Source organism: Odocoileus virginianus, chromosome 9, assembly GCF_023699985.2.
Source record: "Odocoileus virginianus isolate 20LAN1187 ecotype Illinois chromosome 9, Ovbor_1.2, whole genome shotgun sequence".
Classification (NCBI taxonomy): domain Eukaryota; kingdom Metazoa; phylum Chordata; class Mammalia; order Artiodactyla; family Cervidae; genus Odocoileus; species Odocoileus virginianus.
Window position 1 is genome coordinate 66,048,539 of NC_069682.1, and position 22,087 is coordinate 66,070,625.

The 22,087-nt window shown below is 50.2% G+C and overlaps 1 protein-coding gene across 16 annotated transcripts in view; it reads right to left on the reverse strand.

The window, feature by feature from the left end:
• The window catches only part of PTPRT (protein tyrosine phosphatase receptor type T), a 1,083,381-nt gene that overhangs the window by 14,073 nt on the left and 1,047,221 nt on the right, over positions 1–22,087 (reverse strand). For all 16 annotated transcript variants that reach the window (XM_070472652.1, XM_070472647.1, XM_070472651.1 and 13 more), the window contains 4 exons: positions 21,754–21,889; positions 19,514–19,663; positions 17,848–18,021; positions 14,252–14,383 (listed from right to left, as the gene is read on the reverse strand). In XM_070472652.1, the coding sequence (XP_070328753.1) occupies positions 14,252–14,383; positions 17,848–18,021; positions 19,514–19,663; positions 21,754–21,889 (592 nt within the window). The remainder of the gene's footprint in view (positions 1–14,251; positions 14,384–17,847; positions 18,022–19,513; positions 19,664–21,753; positions 21,890–22,087) is intronic.

Consider the following 22,087-nt stretch of genomic DNA (forward strand, 5'->3'; position numbering starts at 1 on the left):
CTCAAGACCGTCCTGTGTCCAAGTGCTGGGGTTGTGTCTCAGTGGGTACCACCATTTTGGCCTGTGAATGCAGCTAGCAGGAGGTTAATGGGGCTCCTGCTTGAGCTCACTGGGTTCAAGTCCCAGCCCTGTCACTTTCTAGCTGAGTGACTTGGCCAAAGCTTTAGCTTCTCCGGGTTAAGTGATGAATGGCTGTGAACCTGAATGTGCCTACTTAGCACAAGAATCTGTAACTGGGAGCTATATTATTAGGTGGTGTGGGAGAGGGTCACTCAAAACAAGACGGATTGGGTAAAGGGTCTTTTCCTTTCCACTTAGCAGCCTGTATGACAATTTCTCTTTAGGATAATACTCAAAGTACTGCCCCTGTGAAAATTCCTGACCAGTCAGCCTGATGGAGCAGTGGGGACAGATGGCATCTGGGATATGTGGACACTGTTCTGCATGTCAAAGGAGAGAGGCCTGTGGGTTGTTCTGGAGGGGGACCCAGAGAGGCAAGAGGAAAATTAGCATAAGGGAACCAGTGAAAGGGCTGAAGGTGAATCAGGGTGGCATCTGACTGCCCCCACTCCTAAACATTAAGCAAATTTATAACAACATGGACAATGCTCAGTGTGTATGGCTTTCTGAGCTTTGCTCCCTTGGTGACTTAAAAGTGGAGCTGAGATCAGACCATGAGCACGTAAGCATCAACAGTTTATAGGACAGTGACTCAGATGGTGGAGTAGAAAGACCCTGAACTCTCCTGAGCACACCAAAATCACAACTATCTGCAGAACCACCACCAGTGAAAAGGACTGGAACCTACCAGAAAGATCTTCTACAACTAAAGACACAGGGAAGGACTCACAATGGAAAGAGGCAGAATGGGTGAACTTGGGATACAATCAAATCCCATACCCACAAACTGGAGAATAACTATACTGTAGAGGTTCTCTCACTGGAGTGAGAGTTCTGAGCCTCATGTTGGACTCCCCAGCCTGAGGGTCTGGGAAGACAATCCCCACAGCATTTGTCTTTGAAGGCCAATGGGGCTGATTCTGGGAGCCTCACGGGACTAGAGACCTCACTCTTACAGGGTACACACATAATCTCACAATGCAGTGGGTCACAAGGCCAAAGCAGGAGTTTGATAGAAGCCTGGGCCAGACCTACCTTGCTGGTCTTGGAGACTCCTTGGAGTGGTGGGGAAGCTGTGGCTTACTCTGGGGACACAGACACTGGTGGTAGCCTTACTGGGGAACATTCTGCTCCGTGAACACTGCTGCTGCCGTCCTGGCTCATCAACCCCACTCAAAAGCCTGTAGATGCTAGTGCGCCTCAGGCCAAACAACTGAACAGGTGAGGACACAGACCCACCCCTCAGCAGACAGGCTGCCTAAAATCTTACTGAACCAACTCCACCCACCAGAGGGCAGGCACCATCCCTTTTTCTGCAAGAAGTCCAAATTAGCTTCTAGACCAGCCTCACCCATGAGGGGACAAACACTAGACACAAGAAAACTATGATCCCACAGCCTGCGGGCCCTGGTCCTACCCACTAGCAGGCTTTGGGATACCCAGAACACCATACCCAACAGTGTCAGGAACTGTGCCCTCCCACCCCCGACTTGAAAGAAGCTTGGGCACCCCTGGGTTCTGCAGCCAGGAACTGGCTCTGCCTGCCAACGGGTAGGTAACAGCCTGAGAATTCTCAAGACCCTGACTCCAGCTGCCAGTGAGCCAGCGCTAGCCCAGAAGACCTCCTAGGGTCTGTCGCCTCATGACTAAATAGGCTAACTAGCAGCTAGTGAGGACAGTTTAAGAGGCCTCTGGGACAATACTGAGTGCACGAATAGTCACATTATGGGGATCCCAGAAGGAGAAAAGAGAGGGCATGAGAAAATATTTGAAGATACAATAGCTAAAAACTTCCCTAACCTTGGCAAGGAAATAATTACCCACGTCTAGGTAGAGGAGAGTCCCATGCAGCACTAACCCGAAGAGGAACAAACACATCAAGACACATTGTAATTAAAATGACAAAAAGAGAATATTAAAAGCCTCAAGGGAAAAACAATAACAGAAAGGAAATTCCTATGAGGCTGTCAGCTGACTTTCCTGTAGAAACTCTGCTGGCCACAAGGGAGTGGCATGATATATTTAAAGCGATAAAGGGAAAAACCTGCTGCCAAGAATACTTTACCCAGCAAGGTTCTCATTCAGATTTGCTGGAGAATGATGGAGAACGCAAAAACTTTACAGACAGCCAAAACCTAACAGAGTTCAGCGTCATCAAACCAGCTTTACAACAAATGTTAAAGAATCTCTAGGAGAAAAAGGAAAGGCCACAACTAGAAACAAGAACATTACAAAATGCAAAAGCTCACCAGTAAAGGCAAACATACATAAAGGTAAGCAATCAGCCCCACACAAAGCTATTAGGGAAGATGAAAGTAGTAAAACCATCTATATCCATAACAAGCAGTTAATAGATACTCAAAGCAATTAAATATAAAATATATCAAAAACAGTAGTCATGAGGGGAGGAGAGTACAAATGTAGGGTTTTAAAAGTGCATTTGAAAATCAAGGGATCATCAACTTAAAATAATCACATATAGACTGTTATACAAAAAGCTCATGGTAACCACAAACCAAAAATCTATAATCGATATGTACACACAAAAAGAAAAAGGAGTCCAAACATTAACACTAAAGATAGTCATCAAATCATGAGAGAAGAAAACAAGAGGGGGAAAAAGCCTATAAAAACAAATCCAAAAAATTTAAAAAGGCAGTAAAAACATACATATTGATAATTACCTTAAATGTAAATGCACTAAATGCTCTAACAAAGACATAGACTGAAGGCATACAAAACAAGACTCCTATACATACTGCCTGCAAGAGATTCCCTTCTGATCTAGAGACACATGCAGACTAAAAGTGAGGGGATGGAAAACAGTATTCCATGCCAATGGAAATCAAAAGAAATCCAGAGTAGCAATACTTACATCAGACAAAATACTTTGAAGACTGTTACAATATATGAAGAAGGGTACAACATAATGATCAAAGGGTCAATCCAAGAAGAATATACAGCAGTTGTAAATATGCACCCAACATAGAAGCATCTAAGTATAACATAAATACGAACAGATACAAAAGGAGAGATTGACAGTAACACAATAATTGTGGGGGACTTTAACATTCCCGTCAATGGGCAGATGATCCAGATAGAAAATCAATAAGGGAACACAGTCCTTAAATGACACGTTAGACCAAATATATTTAGTTAACATACAGAGAGCATTCCATCCAAAAGCAGCACAACATGCATTATATGCAAGTGCCTGTGGAATGGTCTCCAGCATTGCAGGTAGATTCTTTACCAGCTGCACCACAAGGCAAGCCCAGGATAGATCACATGCTAGACCACAAAAAAACTCAGTGACTTTAAGAAAGCTGAAATCATATCAAGCATCTGTTCCTACCACAACACTATGTGAGACGAGAAATCAACTAGAAGAAAAACTGCAAAAATATAAACACATGGCAGCTAACTAATATGCTACTAACGAATCAATGGGTCACTGAAGAGATCAAAGAGGAGATAAAAAGTATCTAGAGAAAAGTGAGAAGATGATCCAAAACATGGGACACAGAAAAAAGCAACACTAGGAGAGAGGTTTATAGTGATACAAACTTACCTGAGGAAACAAGAAAAATCTTAAACAACCTAACCTTACACCTAAAGAAACTAGAGAAAGAAGAATAAACAACCCGCCCCAAATTATCAATAGGAGAATGAAATAAATCATAAGGATCAGAGCAGAAATAGAGACTTAAATTTTCAATGAAATTAAAGCTGTTTTTTTTTTTTTTTGAAAAGAAAAAACTGGTAAAACTTGAGCCAGACTCATCAAGAAAGAAAAGGGGGATGGCCCAAATCAAAATCAGAAATGAAAAAAGTTACAACTGACGCCACAGAAATACAAAGGATCAAAAAAATTACTATGAACAATAACATGCCAGTAAAATGTACAACCTAGAAGAAATAGAAAATATGAACAGACCAGTTACCAGTAATGAAATTGAATCAGTAATTAAAAATGCCCAACAAACAAAAGTCCAGGACCAGATGGCTTCACAGTTGAGTTTTACCAAACATTTTAGAGAAGAGTTAATATCTGTCCTCCTGAAACTATTCGAAAAAACTGCAGAGGAAGGAAAACTTCTGAACTCATTCTATAAGGGTAGCATCATCTTGATACCAAAACCAGACAAAGATATCACAGAAGACAAAAAACACTACAGGTCAATATCACTGATTAAATGTATATGCAAAAATCCTCAACAAAATACTAGTAAGCCAAATCCGATGATACATTGAAGGGATCATACACCATGATTAAGTGGGATTTATCTCAGGGATGGAAGGATATTTATTGATATCTTCAAGTCAATCAGTGTGATACACCACATAAACAACTGAAGAGTAAACACCATATGATCATCTCAATAGATGCAGAAAAAGCTTATGATAAAATTCAACACCCCCACTTAGGATAAAAACTCTCCAATAAGTAGGCATAGAAGGAACATACCTCAACATAATAAAGGGCATATATGACAAACCCACAGCTAACATCACGCTCAGCAGTGAAAAACTGAAAACATTTCCTCTAAGGTAAGGAACAATAAAATGCCCACTCTTTCCACACTTATTCAACACAGTATTGGAAATCTTAGCCATGGCAATCAAGAGAAGAAAAATCAAAACTGGAAAGGAAGAAGTAAAAACTGTCACTGTTTGCAGATGACTATGTGGTATCAGCTACATGTGGAATCCAAAAAATACAACAAACTAGTGAATATAACAAAAAAGAAGTCTCACAGATATACAGAATGAATCAGTGGTTACCAATGGGAGGGGGAGGGGGAGGTACAAAGTGCTGGGTGTAAGACAGGCTCACGGGTGTATTATGGGGAACCCAGCCAATATTTTGTAATAACTGTAAATGGAAAGTAACCTTTAAAATTATATAAGTTGATTTGTACCATTGTTTTTTAGATTCCATGTATACATGATATAATAGATATTTGTCTCCCTCTAGACTTACTTCACTCAGTATGACAGTCTTTAGGTCCATCCATGCTACTGCACATTGTGTTATTTCATTCTTTTTGATGGCTGAGTAATAACAGAAATAGAGTTATAAACATCGAAAACAACTTATGCACCAAGGGGGAAAGGGCAGGAGGGATAAATTGGGAGACTGACATTATATACACGACTATATAGAAAATAATAACTAACGAGAACCTGCTCCACAGCACGAGGAACTCTACTCAATACTCCTTAATGGCCTATATGGAAACAGAATCTAAAACAGAGTGGATATGTGTGTTTGTACAACCGACTCACTTTTGCGGTATAGTAGAAACCTACATGGCAAATCAACTAAACTCCAATAAAATTAAAGTATTTCACCCAAAAAAGTTATATACACAATTTAAATTTAAAAAATTTATAGAATTTTTATAGAAACTTGGGGAGAAGAGTTTATGGTTTCTTCAGGCCCTGGAAATAGGGGTTTCAAAGAAGCCCACTTGCTTCTCTAAACCCACAAGGACCCAGTTGACCTGGGGCCACACATACACTCAGTAACACTTTGGTATTCTATTCTTCAGATGGGAAATTTTGAAGTGACTGTGTCTCCGTGGCAGAGTCCAGTTCTTTAGCCCAGCCTCTTCCTACCTTAGCTCCCAGCTCGCCTGTCCTTCTTGCCCATCCCTCTGGGAGGGGTGGTGCTGTCTGCCCATAGGGAGGGCCTCGCCACTGCAAATGCACACAGGCAGGCTGATGACCGCAGCTGGGGGGCCGGGGAGGGGCTGCTGATTTCGAAATGGCCGTGCTTCTCCTGGAAAAGTGAGGGACTTCTGCTGTTTATTGTCAGAACAAGTTAAACCAAGCAAAAGTCATGAAGCCTGGGTGGACAGTCCTGGAGCAGCTGCCGTGCATTATTCCACCTAGTGACTTCCACTGCTGCTTGGGCCATGGAAAGATGTCCTACGGGGGTGCTGTTCACACGTGAAGCCTAACAAACATGAAGGTTGCCTCTCGGTAAGACATCATTTTCTTGTTGATGGAATCAGAAAGCTTGTTAGTTGCTGAAATAAACATGTTCTGATGATTTAAATCTAGCAATATGGGCCTATTTTTGGAATAAACAATCCTCAAGTGTATTTCTGTGCACCTCAGTTATGACTTTCATTAATTAATAAGTACTTTGATAAAATGGAAAAGCCAAGTAATGCAGCTTCCAGAAATGAAAGCCTATATTATCAAGGTCCTTGTGATCCATAGGAGGGAATCAATCCCAGGCCACCTAAAGGTGAAATAAATTACTGGTATTTTTAAGAGAAAAGTGTGTTACCTAAATCGGTTTTGAAATTCAGATCAGTAATGATGAAACTTCCTAAAGTAAATTCCACAGAGATCAAAACATATTATTGGGTTGAATACTGTGGCCAGTAAGGAAGATAGACTGTCAGGGACGAGGAGGATGTGAAGGCAGGGAGAGACAGAGAAAAGCACATGGACCGTAATCAAAGCACATTCGCCCCCTCCTCCTCCGTCCACCTCTCCATTCACAAGATACATACTGCAACTCCATGTAGTAGGTGGAAACTCACTCTTATGATGGGTGCATCAGAGCTTGTTTCTGGGAAGGAAGCGGGGAGTTTAGGAAAATATTTACAGAGGAAGGTAGGGTGGGTGGAAGGCAAACGTTCCGAGCCAGTTTCAGAAAGAGATAACGAAGAGATGGCTGAATTCCTCAGCTTAATAAGGGAATGACTTTGAGGGGAGGAGGGGTGGGAGATGGGGAGGAGGGAGAGAGAAGGTAGAGGGAGGGAAAAAGTGGTTTGGGCAACAGGGCGGGGGGAAGACATGCTGCTGGCTGCCACGCGTGAGGAGCGAGGTGGGGTTTAAGAATGAGGATGTGTCAGAGTTCCCTGCTGGTCCCGTGGTTGAGAATCCTCCTGCCAATGCAGGGGACATGGGTTCGATCCCGGGTCTGGGAAAATTCTACATACCTCGGGGCAACTCAGCCCATGTGCCCTAGAGCTGTGCTCCATCCACAACAAGAGAAGCCACTCTGATGAGGCGCCCACGCACCGCAAGTAGAGGGAGCCTGCACAGCCAGAAACTATGAGGACGTGCGGTGTTCAGCCTTCAGCCACCGGCACTGCTGGGACATGAGCCCCACGCTGCCCCGAGTAGAGCCTGAGCTGGATCTCCGAAGTGAACGTGAACACAGAACCCCCTTGGGACCCCCAGAAATCTTGGGGGCGCACAGTGGGGAAGAGGAGACAGAGCCCATCGGATGCAAACCTCCAAAGACAGAGTGGGTTTGGCTGCCATCTGAGGCACACGGGTTTCACAGGTGATGACACTGAGACTTGGGCAAGTTGAGGAACTGGCTTAAAGTGGCAGAGCAAGTACATGGCAAGGCTAGAACTTGAACTCAGGTCTCCTGACCCCCGACCCTTATTCTTCTGTTCCAGTGGGCTTAGACAGAGATGTGGCCCCTTGCAAAGATCGGACCTGGGACTTGCCGAGACACAGACTTGGGGGTTGTGTGTATTTTGGTGGCATGTGAGGCTGTGTTTTTACAACCTGAGATAAAAATGGGGCTACAAGTGTTTGCTATTTGCCTTCCAGGCACAATGACAGGAAAAGGCATCTCTGAAACATCACCCCCGCTTTTCTCCTGGGAGGATGACAAGCTTGCCTCTCTCAGTTCTAGAAGCTCGGTGGGAAGGCATGTCCTTGGCATCCACCCCCTCACCTTTGCACCTGGATTTGCATCACATGAAGTCTCAGACTTCCCCCAGTGGGAGTTCAGAACTGGGCAATGCAGCTCTTACACAAGCTGGGGCTCTTGCTTGCTTTAAACTAAGCCACATTCTTTCCAGTTCCGTATACCCAGGTACCTGCTCTAAAACCAGAGTGCTTGTCCATGAGGACAATGGTGTGATCCCCTTTGGCTTTTGAAGACCTTGGAGACAGCTCGTTGGCAGATCCCGGGGCCCTGGAAGCCCTGTTGTTTATATGGTGGTGAAAGTATTCACCATCCCTGGCAGGGGGCCCTGGGCCTGGGTCGGGGCGGCTGTGGGGCTCTGGACAAAGCCTGCCTGGGCCTCAGCTTCCTGACCTGCAAAATGAGAGGAAGGGGGCCTGTTCAGAACAGTGGATTCCACAGCAGTGGCCATAAAGTTGGCAGGAATAGCCAACGAGCTGTCTCCAAGGTCTTCAAAAGCCAACGGGGATCACACCATTGTCCTCATGGAGAAGGACCCTGGTTTGAGAGCACCTCATTGTCTTAGAGCTGCAGTCTGTGGATCAGAGATTCATTGAGACCCTTGTGATTGTGGAAAAGATACAGGAAGATGAACAAATTATTAGTTAGTAAATACAGTTTGGAAAATAAAGGCTTACAGAGTGGCGGGTCTTTGGAGCGAAGACATAGGAAATATTGTAAGGTGTTTATAAAATCTCTAAGATTTCAGCAAGGTAAAGTGTACTCCCTAGAATTAGTGACAAGTAAAATACTGAGAGGCTCAGGGGATCCTCAAGCAGAGCCAATATAATAATTGAGCAGAATAGTCAAGAATGCGAAAGCCCCATGAGTTAGAGCAAATTCCGGGAGACAGTAAAGGACAGCAAAGCCTGGCGTGCCGCAGTCCACAGGGTTGCAAAGTGGACTCAGTGACTGAACAACAACAAGAAAAGCCCCAGCACTTACTCTGTGCAAACAAAGAAGTGAGGCTGGGTCCCGCTGACCCCACACATGACTCCAGGCTGACGGAGGGTGTGCTGGTCATCCCCTGATGGTTCCTCCAGCGCTCCCCACAGCACTTGGGGGCAGTGGGACAGGCTGCCTGGACCTGGCCCTCCCATCCCTTTTGCCTCCAGCTCAGCTTCTCCCCGTGGCTTGAGGGTCCTGGTGTCATGGTTTCAGCTGAAGATGTCTCCAACCTGTCTGATGCCCAGGGGAGTCTGGGAGGCAGACATTACTTCCCTAGACCAGCTGCTCCATGGGTCCTGCGGACTTTCTGTGCCTGTTTTGCGCACCGCTGTGTCTAGGTTAGTGTTTGGCACGTGGAAGGTCCACCATGAAGGTATGCTGACGAGTGCCTGACTGAATGTGGCCCAGAGAGCCTGCTCCTGGACCTTTAAGAGACCTCCCTCCGGCTCTGCAAGCCTCCTGCTGCTGGAGGGATGGTCAGCTGCCTTCTCCTTGGCTCTCCCCACCCTGCCCCTGGTGGACCCCGACTCAGACATGGATTTCTCCAGCTCAAACCGCTTTCCAAGTCCCGTGCCCCAGGCTGACTCTGGATTTCCCCACGATTCAGTCTCATGCTCTGTGCAGGCTCTGACCCCCACACCTCCAGGTCTCTGAATTTCCATTTTCAGTTTTGCTATCTGTCTTAGCTTCCCAGGGTGGCTCTACTGAATGACCACACGTGTAGTAGCTTAGAGCCACACAAATTTCTTAACTGGGGGTTAGAAGTCTGAAATGAGTCTTACAGGGTTAAAGTCAAGGTGTCAGCTGAGCTGTCTGTGTTCCTTTCTGGCATCCCCAGGGGAGAGGCCAGTCCTCGTCTCCAGTCTTAGCAGCTGCCAGCATCCCTCAACTTGCGGCCCCATCACTCCAATTCCTGCTCCCATCATCATGATCTGCTCCTGACTCTTATCCTCCTGCCTTCCTCAAAGACTCTAACAGCAGACCCACTTGGACATCCCAGGATAACCCAGGACAATCCATGTATTTCAGGATCCTTAACTTCACTACATCTGCAAAGTCCTGCTCACCATGTAAGATAACATGTTCACACATTTAGGGATTTGGATGTGGGGGGCCAACAGTCTGCCTACCACATGGAACCTGCCCAACAGTGGGGCACTGAGGATTTCCTGAGCTTTCTGAACCACATGGTGGGTGCGGCCTGGCCTTGAAGAGGGCATGTCTCTGGTGTCTGCTCCCCATGGACTCTGGTCTAACTGTAGAGCCCACAAAGATGGAAGAGATCTTGTCAATGTACTGGGTGTGATTGAAGAGGTTCTTCATGACCTGCCCATCAGAAACCACAGCATCATTCGCTGGATGTTGTGGTTAAGATATTGCCAGACATCTGACCACAGCCCTTCGGAGTCCCAAAGAGCTTTTAAAAAAAAAAAAATCTCTAAGGTCAATTAAATTGCTTTGGGAGTCTTTATCTCAAGCCCCCACTGCTCATAATTATCTTTGAACAGCAGCCACTATGGAGAATGGAAAGATACCTGTGGCTGGGGGCGGCTGGCTGAATGATGTGGTACAGGATTCTGAGCGCAAGCAGACAGATTTGACCAGCGGTGCAAGAAAATAAAGCACTTGGGAATCTCATCCTCTGCACTACCTTATTTTACTACAAATTACAGAGAGTCAGCAACACATGCCCTTACCAGTTGGTCCCCAGTCAAACCACAAGCTGTGGCACTGGTCCTCTCGGGAGTGATCTAACATGCTCGGGACCCGTGGCAGACCTCCTTGTTGCCGGACTGGCCAGAGCACTGGCTGCCTCGGTGTGGGCACGCTGGCGACAAATGTGGATGCCACTTCAAAGCACCGCCCCGCCAGGTGCTGAGGGCAGCTTTTCTGACGCTCACACTGTGTCATTGTTTATTTTCGCAAGGCGCCCAGCTGTTGTGGTGCTGATATTTATATCAATAAGTGCTCCATTCATCTGCTGATTTCAGGGGAGGCTTGCCAGCTGCATATGGCAGCCAACCTCAGGGCACTTCTGAGCCTGATGTCTGTGCATTTAGAGACTCAGCTCTCAAAGCCCGCACTGACAGCTGGGGCTGAGAGATCTTCACTCACTTGAGAGCCACCCTTGAACAAGGGGGTCCTATAGCCAGTGACCTCAGCCCTCTTGCTTTCTTATATATCCCAAAGTGAGGTTCTTTGAAACTCCTCCTCTGTGCCTGACCTCTGGTTTTGCAAAAAGAAGTGTCGGAAAAAGGGTTCTGCTTTCCTCATGGGTTCATGTTTCACTTTTTTAGGCAAAGGAATAGGGTGGCGATGCCTTCTGACTTTGGAACTCTGCAGGGGTCTTTGTTTTATGGGACTCTGTCATATTTCATGCTTACCTCAGATCCAGACCTTCCATCATTTGGGTCCTAAACCGTGGAGTCATCCTTGCTTCCTCTCTCTCACATTCCCTATTCAATCCAGCAGGATATTTTGTTGGGCCTACCTTCAGGATATACCCAGAATCCACTCCATTGCTACCACCCAGGCTCAAGCCAGCATCACCTGTCACCTGGAATACTGCAGGGGCCTCCTCTCTGTCTTTTCTTCCACTCTTAGCAGCCACTCTCCCTTTTTCTGGCAACTTTCAACACAGTAGCCAGAGGGAAGCTGTATTAAAAAGTCAAATTACTTTTTCAAGTCCCTCCTCTGCTCAGGACCTGTCGATGGCTTCCCATTTCTCTCAGAGAAAACTCACAAATCCTTCCTGTGGCCCCACCCCGCCAAGGCCCCCAGGACCTGGCCCTGCTGCACTGCCCCAGCCGCAGCGGCCTGGGTCTGCCGTCCCACCACACACCCCTGCTGCGGGTCGTGCCGCTGCTTGGGATGCTCTTCCCTGAGATGGGCACGGGGTGCATTCTTGTACCTCCTCAAGCTTCTGTGCTCAGCTCTGACCTTCTCAGTGCAGCCTGCCTTCATCACCCAACTACAGGTGCAGCCCGTGCCCCAAACCAGCCTCATCCCTGCCCCCTTGTCTTTCTTTTCCCACACACTTGTTACCGGTAACATATAATTAGAGCCGTTACAGAGTGCGTGCTCTTTACTGTCTCCCCTGCTTTAGAATACAAGTTGCACAAGAAATGGGCATTTTCTGTTTTGCTTTCTCTGTCATGTTAATCCAGGCACCGAGAATAGCTTCTGGCAAAGAGCAGCTACTCGACAGATGTGGACGGAACGGATAGATGCTCTCCTGAATGAGCGACTCCCACATGCACGTCCCAAGTTGTGCTCAACTCTGTCCCCTACTACAGCTGACCCTTGGGCAACACGGGTCTAGACGGCGCGGGTCCATTTCTATGCAGATTTTTTTTCAACAGTAAATAATATGGTGCTACAGGACCTACAGTCCATAGGGTCGCAAAGAGTCAGACATGACTGAGCAAGCACACAAAGGATCCACAGTTGGTTGAATCCATGGGGAATCGCAGATATGGAGGAACCTCGGGTACAGAGTAACCAAGGATACGGAGTAACCGTGAAGACAGAGGAGCTGCGTCACAGAGGAACCCTGTACTTGCAGGACTGACCATAAATTATAAGTGAATTTTTGACTGCATGGATGATTGACACCCCTAACTCTTCAGTTGTAATCAAGTTGTAATCAGCTCCCCTCCCTGCCTTCCCAAACTTCCTGCTGCCTCTCCCACTCCTCCCCACCTTCCCCATCTTGGCCAGTCGCATCCCAGAGGCCTGAGGCCCACACTAGAACCCCTGTCACCATCCATGGCTTCTCATTTCTCTCTCTCATCCACCAGCTCCCTAAACCTGTAGACCTCAACCCTGGAAACCTCTCCACATCCACCCCTAATTCTCCTGCCTCCTCCCAGCCACCTCCTCAGTTGAGGTCAACCCCTGCATCTTCTGCACGTTTACCACCATCTCCTCCCCAGTCTCCTGGTCTCCCCAGGTCGTGTTTTCTAACCAGAGTTCTGCCTCCGCCCCACGCCTGCTTACACTCTGCGGTCTCTCTCCTCCTTGCACATCAAGGACTTTCCACTCGTGCTCCCAGGCAGACCAGGGGCTCCACAAAAGCGCCAGAGTGGCCAGCTTTCCTGATTGGGCACCAAAGACTGGTGTGGGTGGGCTCCTGACCCCACCCCTGCTTCACTGGATCGTACCTGTTTCTAAGGTTGGGCGTGCATGAAAACTTCCATTCTCAGAAAGGATGCTATTGCTTACGGAGTAGAAGTCTGACGTTTACCATGCTGCAGGCCAAGACCCCCACCACAAGGGCAGCCCTCTGCAAGCTGGCCCGGCTATATTTTTCAGCATCACCACCCTCTTCTCCTCCTGACATACCTCCCTGCCCCGCCAGGCCGCCCCCAAAGCCACCCTGCAGACGAGCGGACACGGTGACCCCACCAGGCCTTTGCCCTTGCTGTCCCGCTGCTCGGAACACCCTTTCCCGGCGACTTCATCCCCCACACGCCGGATCTCTGCTGCCTTCTTCAAGGCCAAAGTCACCTTCCTTCTGAAGTCTTCCCTCACCCTCTGGGCAGAATTAATTGCTCCCCGTTCCCAGCCAGCACGGCACGAGGCGGCTGACCTCTATTAGAGTGCTGCCTCCCGGGGGTGGGGTTTGCTCATCTGTCTCTGCATGGGACTGTGAGCTCCTGGAGGGCTGAGATTGTTTCCTCTCCCCACACCAGGCCTGCCCGAGGCGAGTGCTCACAGGGAGCCCTCTGAGTTACTCTGGGCTCTTTGGAGACAAGAGGAAGGGGATGGGATTGCTTTTGAAAACCCTCAAAGGCCATCATCACTGCCTCCACCAGAAATGGCTGCCCTGGCACTGGGGTGTGAGCCCCAGCAGCCGCCCACGGCCCGTGTCTGGTGTCCCGAGTATGGGTGTGCGCTGGAGGCACACGGTGCTCACAGCTGACTCACTCAGAGGAGCTAAGGCGTGGAGGCCGCTGGACACGGGTCACCCAGGACGGAGCCAGGCCTCGGTGGGGTGGGCAGGGGGCAAAGGGTCCGTGGTCCAAGCCCCCGCCCTGTCAGGCCGCAGCGGAGAGCAGGGCAGTGGTTGACTGCGGCAGGAGCCAGCTGGTCTGCAGGCCTGGAGGGGCTCAGGGCTGCGGGAGGGCGCAGCCCTGTCTGCGAGCTCTGCGTGATGTGGAGCAAGGCTGGAACCGGCGCCTGGGAGGGTGGAGCCCCAGAGTCTGGTCCTGGGAAGCCTGGGGGCTGGACGACGCCCATAGGCGGGGGCGCCACTGCTGGAAGTGGGGGTGCCTGGCAGGGGATCCCCAGCCTCTGCCAGAAGTTGAACGGACTGGCTTGGTGCTCCTTGCCGGACAGTGCCCACCGGAGGTACCTGGGCTGGGCAGAGGCAGCAGAGAGCTGCCCCTCCGATCCTCGGGCACGGCTGCCCTCACAGCCTGAGCACCCACGGCCGGCCGGGCCTCCTCTTACCTGGGCAGCGTCCAGCTCATTCAGCATCACCACGGAGGAGCAGTTATAATCGAACACCAGCCTCCAGAAGTCCGCCACGGTGTTGGGGAGAGGGTGTTGCGTGACCACGAAGGCAGCAGGCTGCTTGTGGCTCTGAAAAGAACGACACAGGCCTCGTGAAATATACACCCGTCAGCAATGTTCTGACGAGGAGGCGGCCCAGGAGGCTGCCAGAGGCCCCTGAGACTGCCAGAGATGACAAAAGCCCCCGCCCGTTCTTATCTCTGGGTGCCCTGGTGGCAAAGGGGACCTTCTCGTAATGAACTCATTCTCCTCCCAACTCAGACATTTCATTGGCAAGGTGTCACTTGGGAGGGGGATTATCCAAATAAATTATTTATGTGTTGGAGCTCAGCAAAGAATCACCATTACAATATGAAAGATCCTGGATGCATATTTGCTCTGCCGGCCAAGACACTTCCTGGGATAAAAGAGTATTTTGTGCCCCTATGCCCACAGTGCTGGAGGGAAGGGTGGCTCAGTCCAGAGCGCCTCCTGAAGGGGCTTATGGTTCAAGAGGCTCACTGCTGCCCAAGGCTGGAATGAGGGCTGAGCTGGCCTGGCGGAAGGTGGGCATGGTGTCCTGTGAGCCAATGGGGCAGTGAAGGTGCCCGGGTTTAGAATCAGGCAGACCAGGTTCAAACCCAGCTTTGCCAGTTGTACATTATAAACCACCCATTCATCCATTTATCCAGCCAGCCATTCATTCATTCAAGCGCATTTACAGAGTGACTTTTTAGAATCAGTGCTGCGCACGGGCAAGCTATGAGATCTCTCCAGATCTCAGGTTCTTCAACTGGAAGATGGGATTCGTAACTCCAAAGGCGTGACTGTGGTGCAGGCTGAAAAGATATGCAGGTGAAAAGAGCAGCAATGAGCCAGCTATGAGACCCCCGACAGGGCGGGAACATCCCTCACTTGGTTCTTCATCCTTTAGTATTGTGGCCAACACACGAGATGCCCAGTACAGGTCCAGAAACAACTGAATAAACTCAGTCCTGGGTTACAGGTGGGGAACTGAGGCCCAGAGAAAACAGTCTGTGTGAGTCTGAACTACATCTGAAGCTTTACCTGGGTGCTATTTATTGCCGCATCTGTAAGAAGGTGTTTGAAAAGACTGGGGAGTGTCCCTGCTTGATTAATGGTTTGTAAAACCTGAGAAGTAACCCATATTCTCAGCAAGTTTTCTTGAACCATGGTTTGTGCCTGTTTTCAGTGGCGTTACAAACTAGCAGGAGGATGGTGAGGGAAAGAGTTTGCACATTTTAACCAGGAAAAAATCTCTGGCAAAAACCTCTGCCAAATAGGATACTTAAAGCACTTGCTATTGTTTTGTTGTCTCCTGGTGTCCTGGTAGCAAAGAAAATGCCTTGCAACTGGGGATGCCACAGATGCACTATGGGGTCTTATCCCCAAGGGCTTTCTCCTACCAGTGGGTCTAGGAGAACTGAATCTAGGAGAACTGAATACGGAGTTTTCCCCAAAGCCAGACTCCAGCCACAGACAGATGGTCTGCAGACATTTTGAGACATGAGAAAGAATCTAGGCTTTGAGAGTCAAAAGTCTTGGGGTTCAGACCCCTGGCTCCACCCTTTCTGAGCTAGCTGACCTGAAGATAGTCATGGAAATTCTCTGACCTTCACTACGTCATCTGGAAAAACAGGGAAAATCACACGCAAATACAGGACGAGACAGTCTACGTCCGGGGTCTGACATGCTGCCCAACACTTAGTGACTGTTAGTTTTCTTTCCTTTCTCCCTGTCTCTGTGATAAATGCTCTATTAGGCCAGCACGCCTGACAAAGCCTTATCTGAAAATATGTTCGAGATCCGTGCTCCTGCCGGGTTTCGGGGATCAGCCGGCAATCCATTTCATGGATAACATCATCCTTTACCAGGGGAAACATTAAAAATTAACCCAGAGGACTTCATATTTTTCTGCTAGGAGCAAAGCTGCCATGGTTACCAGATAATGCACAGACTGTGCTAGAATACAGATAAGGACTTTTTTTCCTGTAAGAAAGGCAAAGACCCCAGTGATGGCTCACAAGAGAAATGCCCTGTGGACAAAGAGAATACAATCAGCATCAGAGCCTGGCAGAAGGCATTTGACTCCAGGCGGCATCTAACCTACTAAGCAGAGGCCAGGAGCGTGCTTGATCCTTGGAAGAGGAAGGCAGGGAGGGGGAGTTGGGACAAGTGGGAGACAAAGCTGGGAAGAGCGTGGAAGTGTGGGTGCACCCCGACCCCATCTCTCACTACATATGCACACATGTGCCCATGCACACACACACGCACCCACATACACATACATGCATACACTGTTCTTGGAAGACTCCAAGCTAAAGCCAGAGGTCTTCCCTCCACATACATCTGTTTTATCTGATCAAGCAAGCAAGACTCCTTGCTTCTGGACCCAGAATTTCCATGGAGGACTTGGGCACCCTGTGGGCAGAGGCCAGGGAAGGCCCCCCCAGAGATGAGACAGGCACGGACTTCTAGTCACCCCCTCTCCATCCAACACTTAGGATGCTTGGGGAGAAAGTTCCAGAGAATCAGGGGGTCAGAGAGTTGGTTGGCCTTGACCTCAGGAGAAAGTATCCCATGTTCCTTCCTGTTCTAGGTAAGATGGAGGTTCATGTGGGCTGGATGGACTTGATTTCAGGCATAGATGGGGAGAAGGACCTGGAAGGCTTATGTTGTTCTCGGTCTGGAATCTTGGGAGGCAAGATGTCTGTGTCTTACTGGATCAAGCAAACTGAGGGGAGGCTCAAAGAATAAATTCTAAAATGTAAGATAGAAAAATCAATAAATAAAACGTAAGATAGAAGTCCTAGGTTCCGGCTTTGCGACTGGTGCTCTGCGAGTCTTTGAGCGAGTCTCTTTCTGGCCTCAGTTTCCTTTGCTGGAAAGTGTGTGGATGAGACCAGATGATACATGCTTCCTTCCTGCTGCAAACATCTCTACACCCAGAATTGGAGGGGTGATGACCGGAAGTAGCTGGAGGATCCAGGAGAGAAGTGTCCGAGTCAGGAGCATGGACCCTCTGGGGGAGGAACATGAGCCCCTAATCCCAAACCAGGCCAGGGTGGGTATGGCCTTCTTGGACTTGATGCTGAGAAAGCAGGGGGCAGTGCCGCTAATGGAACAGTAGGAACCTGGCTGACATGCAGAATGTTTCCTGAACTGAACTTCAGGCTGACAGTCAGCTTGTAGGTAGCAGGAAGGGGGACCGGTCAGGTCTGTAGCCTCACTGTCATGTCATGGGACTCACTTTAAGCTTTTGATCTATTCTTTCCAGGATCTTTATAAATGCAAAGCAGTTAAAAGCACAGTGCTTAGATACAGGTTTGTACCAGAGCCTTCAGGGGGAGAAATGTCTTTGGGACCAACAAGATCAGAAGGAGAGGCTGACTGGAGTCGGGGTTGGGGGAGGAGTGGGGTGGGGGGGGGGGCGGCCAGGGCCCATCCTTCTGGGCTGCACTTGCCTCCCCCTCGGGAAGAAGCTTTTCCTGGGAATGCCAGCCAGGAGCTTTCCCCAGCAGGGCTCAACTTACGTCCATCAGTGCTGCGTTGATGTAGTTGCTGGATTCTCCATCCACCGAGATGAGGAAGGGCAGGCAGCGGTCCAGCGGCAGGACGTCCATGCTCCGATTCTTATCATGGTTACGGGGCAGCAGTCCGATGCTGCAGTCCTCGGGCCGGACGCGAGGAGTCACGATGTTGAGGGTCTGAGGGGTGCAAAGCAGATTGGCAGGCATGGCTTAGACAGTCTCCCCTGAACAAACTCAGCCTGACCTCCCTCCATCCATCCTCCAAGCCTGCCCTCCAGGCCCTTTCGCAGGACTGTTCTCGTTCGTGGTGACGTTGTCATCTCCTGCTCGCTGATCCGGGCCCTGGGGGCTGAGAGCCTCTGCCAGGGGCTGGAGGACACCTCCGCAGGGCCAAAATTGCAGGGGTGGCATACCCTCGTGGGGGCTCAGACCCGGTCTCTGAACACCTGCCCATCATTTGACCTAAGTTACTCCTCCCAGCCATCCTGCATGGAACAGAGGTCACAAGGTGGGAAATGGGGGTAGGGAATCCTGTAATGACTTTTAAGTCTCACCTGAAGTGTCACAGACTGTGGGGAGGGATTGTGCCAGCATGCCCCTGAGGCAGAATGCGTGAGGATGGAAGGATGCTTAGAAGAGTTGCCCAGGATTGGTGAGGGACCCCCTGGGAGGGACCTCCAGCATGTGTACAAAATTTCAGGGCTTGTCTCTGGCAGAGTAAGTCCAGCAAGTGTGGGACCAGAACTGAACAGCCCCAAGCAACAGACGAGATCTCTGTGCAGCATCAGGGCTCCAAGTGCTCCATCCTTCCCCCGTTCGGTGCTCAGTCTCCACTTGGAATCAACAAAGTCTATTTGTTGGAAGTAGCACTAGGCATTGACCTGGCTGGGGTATCTGCCCATGGGACCATGACCCGCATTGGCCCCTTTAGTCCTGAAGTGTCCCTGATCCCCCTGCCTGTTCTCAGCTCCTATTGCCCAGATAAGACCTTACACTGACCTCGGGACAATGGGCTGGACTCTGGTTTTGGCTCACTCAGTGACTCAAGTCCAGGCCTCCAGACTGAAGCTGTCACCATTCTGGGCTCCAAGGGGCAGTTCTGCTCTGTCTGAGCTGTGCCCTCAGATGATGCTTTGCAAAGTTTAATGTGCATCCGAATCACCCGGAGATATTGTTAAATCACAGACTCTCGTTCAGTCGGGTCGGATGGGACCCAAGATTCTGTGTCTCTAACAAGCTCCCAGGTGAAGCTGATGCTGCTCGTCTCGAGACCCCACTTTTGAATTGTGAGAATCAAGGACACGTTCCAATTGTACAGAAATATTGAGACAACCTGAGTCCTTCCAGGGATCAAAGAGTATGAAATTCACACCTGTGTGTATAAACTTGTCTCCACCCACAACCTGGACTAGAACTAAGTAAGACCTGAGTTCCAGAACACAGTGTTTTTTAATTAAAAAAAAAGAAAACAATACCCGGGTGTCAGCAGTCACTGAGTGACTGACCGGGGAGTAGTTGCCCATGGCTGTGCACTTTCTGTTCTGAAATTCCTTCTCAGGGGCTGACACTGGAAGGATACAGACACAGCCATTCCTGCAAGGGAAGCCCCGGGACTGTGCTCGGCGGCACTGAGGCTGGCTGGGTCACGGAGCCTGGGATGTGCTCGTACCTGAAATTCGTCTTTGATCTGGCTGGAGTTGGTCTGGGGGTCCAGCCTGCTGATGTTGTAATAGAGGGAGCGGAACTCGCACACCGGGATGGCCGTGTTGCCACAGAGACACGCTTCCAGGATGGCGTCGTGCACGAACACGTACTGTTCCTGCAGGTCGAGCGGGGAGAGTCAGGGTACCAGGGGAGAAGGAGGGCCTGGAGCTTGCTGTTCATAGTCCACCCTGCACCTCTGAAGGGTGGGCGTGATTCATGCTGCAGAATCACTGCTTTCTACCCCACGACCTAAAGGGCCAAGTAGCTGTGTTTCTTGGTAGCTGTCTGAGCTGAGCTGAGTTTTGCTCCCTGTGTAAGACTGAATCAGAATCAGAACCAGAAACTTCTGGAACGGGGCTAATGGTGTCCAGCCCGTGGCCCATCAGCTTTCAGCTCTCCCTGCTGAAGGCTGCTCACTGCAAATCCTCCGAGGTTCAGGCCGAGGGCCTTTATTTCTGGCCCTGGAGGGCACACCTGGGCTGTGTGCAGGGCGAGCCAGCAGGCCTGAGCAGTTCCTGCCCTGGGGAGGAGGCCTCAAGCAATGCCAGGTGGAGACTTGGGGGTGAACGCCTGCGTTCTCTGTCTCTTGGGTGGGAGACCTGAAGAGCTGCTCTTCACCATCTAAGAGTTCCCCCGGCAGAACTGGGCTCCAGCTGTCCAAAGGGTCAAACAGCTTGTAAAATACCTTCCCAGTGTTAACGAGCCCTTCTTTCAGTTCCCCACTCGCCAACCAGTGAGTCTTGGGATCAGCCCCCAGGTAGACCACTGGCCCTCCTCTCTTGGTCTCAGGCTTTGCTCTGGAAGCGTGGGTCACCCCCCTTCTGCCAGCCCAGCTCTTTGCACCTGCCCCAATCCTCCTGGACACCATGCCCCCTTCTCTACGCCTCCAAGGTCTCATTCCCTCGGGAGAGTCTGCTCCAAGCCCACCAGGCAGAAGCTGGTACTGTTACTTCCAGGCCCCTAACAAACATTTGTTGAGTGACTGTTCTGTAGAACTAGCCCATCTCTTTATATGAAATGTTTACCAGAGGCATCATGATGCTCTTATTAGAATGTCTGTCTCCTCCACCTGACAGCAAAGACCATGATGCATCTAACGCCAGGCAGCAGACCGCCTTCCATGTGCATGAACCTCGGAACAGATAAAGCAGCCTCTCGGCTTTAGCAGCCTCACCAAGAAGCCTGCAGCCCGGCCTGTGGGAGCTGGCTCGGAGCGCACAGCAGGGTCCTAGGGTCTAACAGCCTGTGAGTGAGGGGACTGCTGGCAGAGCCAGCGGTGACCAGCCAGGCCCAGGGCCGTGGGGGATTTCTCCCTGCAGGCTGATGATGGATGCAGCTCTCTATCTGCCCTAGTTCTGCCGCCCGGGCACCTACAGCCGCATCAGAACCAGAAGATGGGGAGACCAGGGTTTCCAGGAGTGGGGTAGGCAGAAAAGGCTTCCTAGGGAGACGGTGCGGTTCAGGGGGAAGCACGTGGGCCTTGACGTCACCGGGTCCCAAGTCCTACCACTGTGAGGCTGTGTCAAGCTTTGGGAACACCACTTCCCAATTTCTTCATCTATAAAATGGGGGTACTAGCAGGAGCTACCCGAGGGTTGTTGTAAGGAGCAGAAACAATACCCTGAATACAGAGGGCCCGGGGTGATGCCTGGCACAAGGTAGGAGCTCGGCAATAAAGATGAACCCCTTCCCTGTCCCTCACATCTGGGGCTCTCCATCCGGACGCCTGGAGGCCCGCCTCTCCCATGTGGGCAGGGGTTGTGCGTTCTCCCTCTTGGAGTCCCTGGAGCCTGGCTCCGGAACTCAGTAACTTTGCCGAGTGAGCCATTCCTGCAAGGCCTCACGCGATCCTCTGCACACAGTAAGCATTCAGTCAATGCCAGTCCTGGCCTCCTCTCTCTTCTCCTTCTCCCAAGGCAGGGACCCTATTCAGAGAATACCTGAAACTTGCCACTAAGTCACTGCTTAGATGCCCTCAGAGATGGGGCCCCCAGCACCTTCCTCACTGGTGGGAGTCCTTGACCTGGGGGACCTCAGGCTGGCAGGGCTGTCCTAGCTTCTGTGATGGTCTCACCATAGCCAGCCACGTATCCAGGGCCTCCCATTTCTCCATGCCCAGGTCTCTTTCTGTAGGATGCCTCCACCCCTGGCTCCTCCTTGGCCAGGGCTGCAGGTGGCCAGGCCAGCCTCCGCTCCGGGACTCACCTCCGTCTGCACCAGGTTGACCCTCTGGGCCCGGAGCTCGCGCACGCAGTTGAAGATGTCCACCACCCCTTCGTTCTCAGCCATGTCGAGCATGGTGTCGATGGCGATGAAGCAGCCTGTCCTCCCGGCTCCAGCACTGCAAGAAGGGACAGGGGTCTGAGTTAGGGACCCTGGGGTGGGGCCAGCTCTGTCCCCGAGGACCCTGCAGACAGGCAGGACGCTTTGTCTGGGATTCAGACAGAATCCCAGCATTGCCGGGAGACCCTGAGCAAGTGATTAAACTGAGCCTCAGCTCTCTCTTTTGAACAAGCTGCCTGATTTCTGTGAGCCTCAG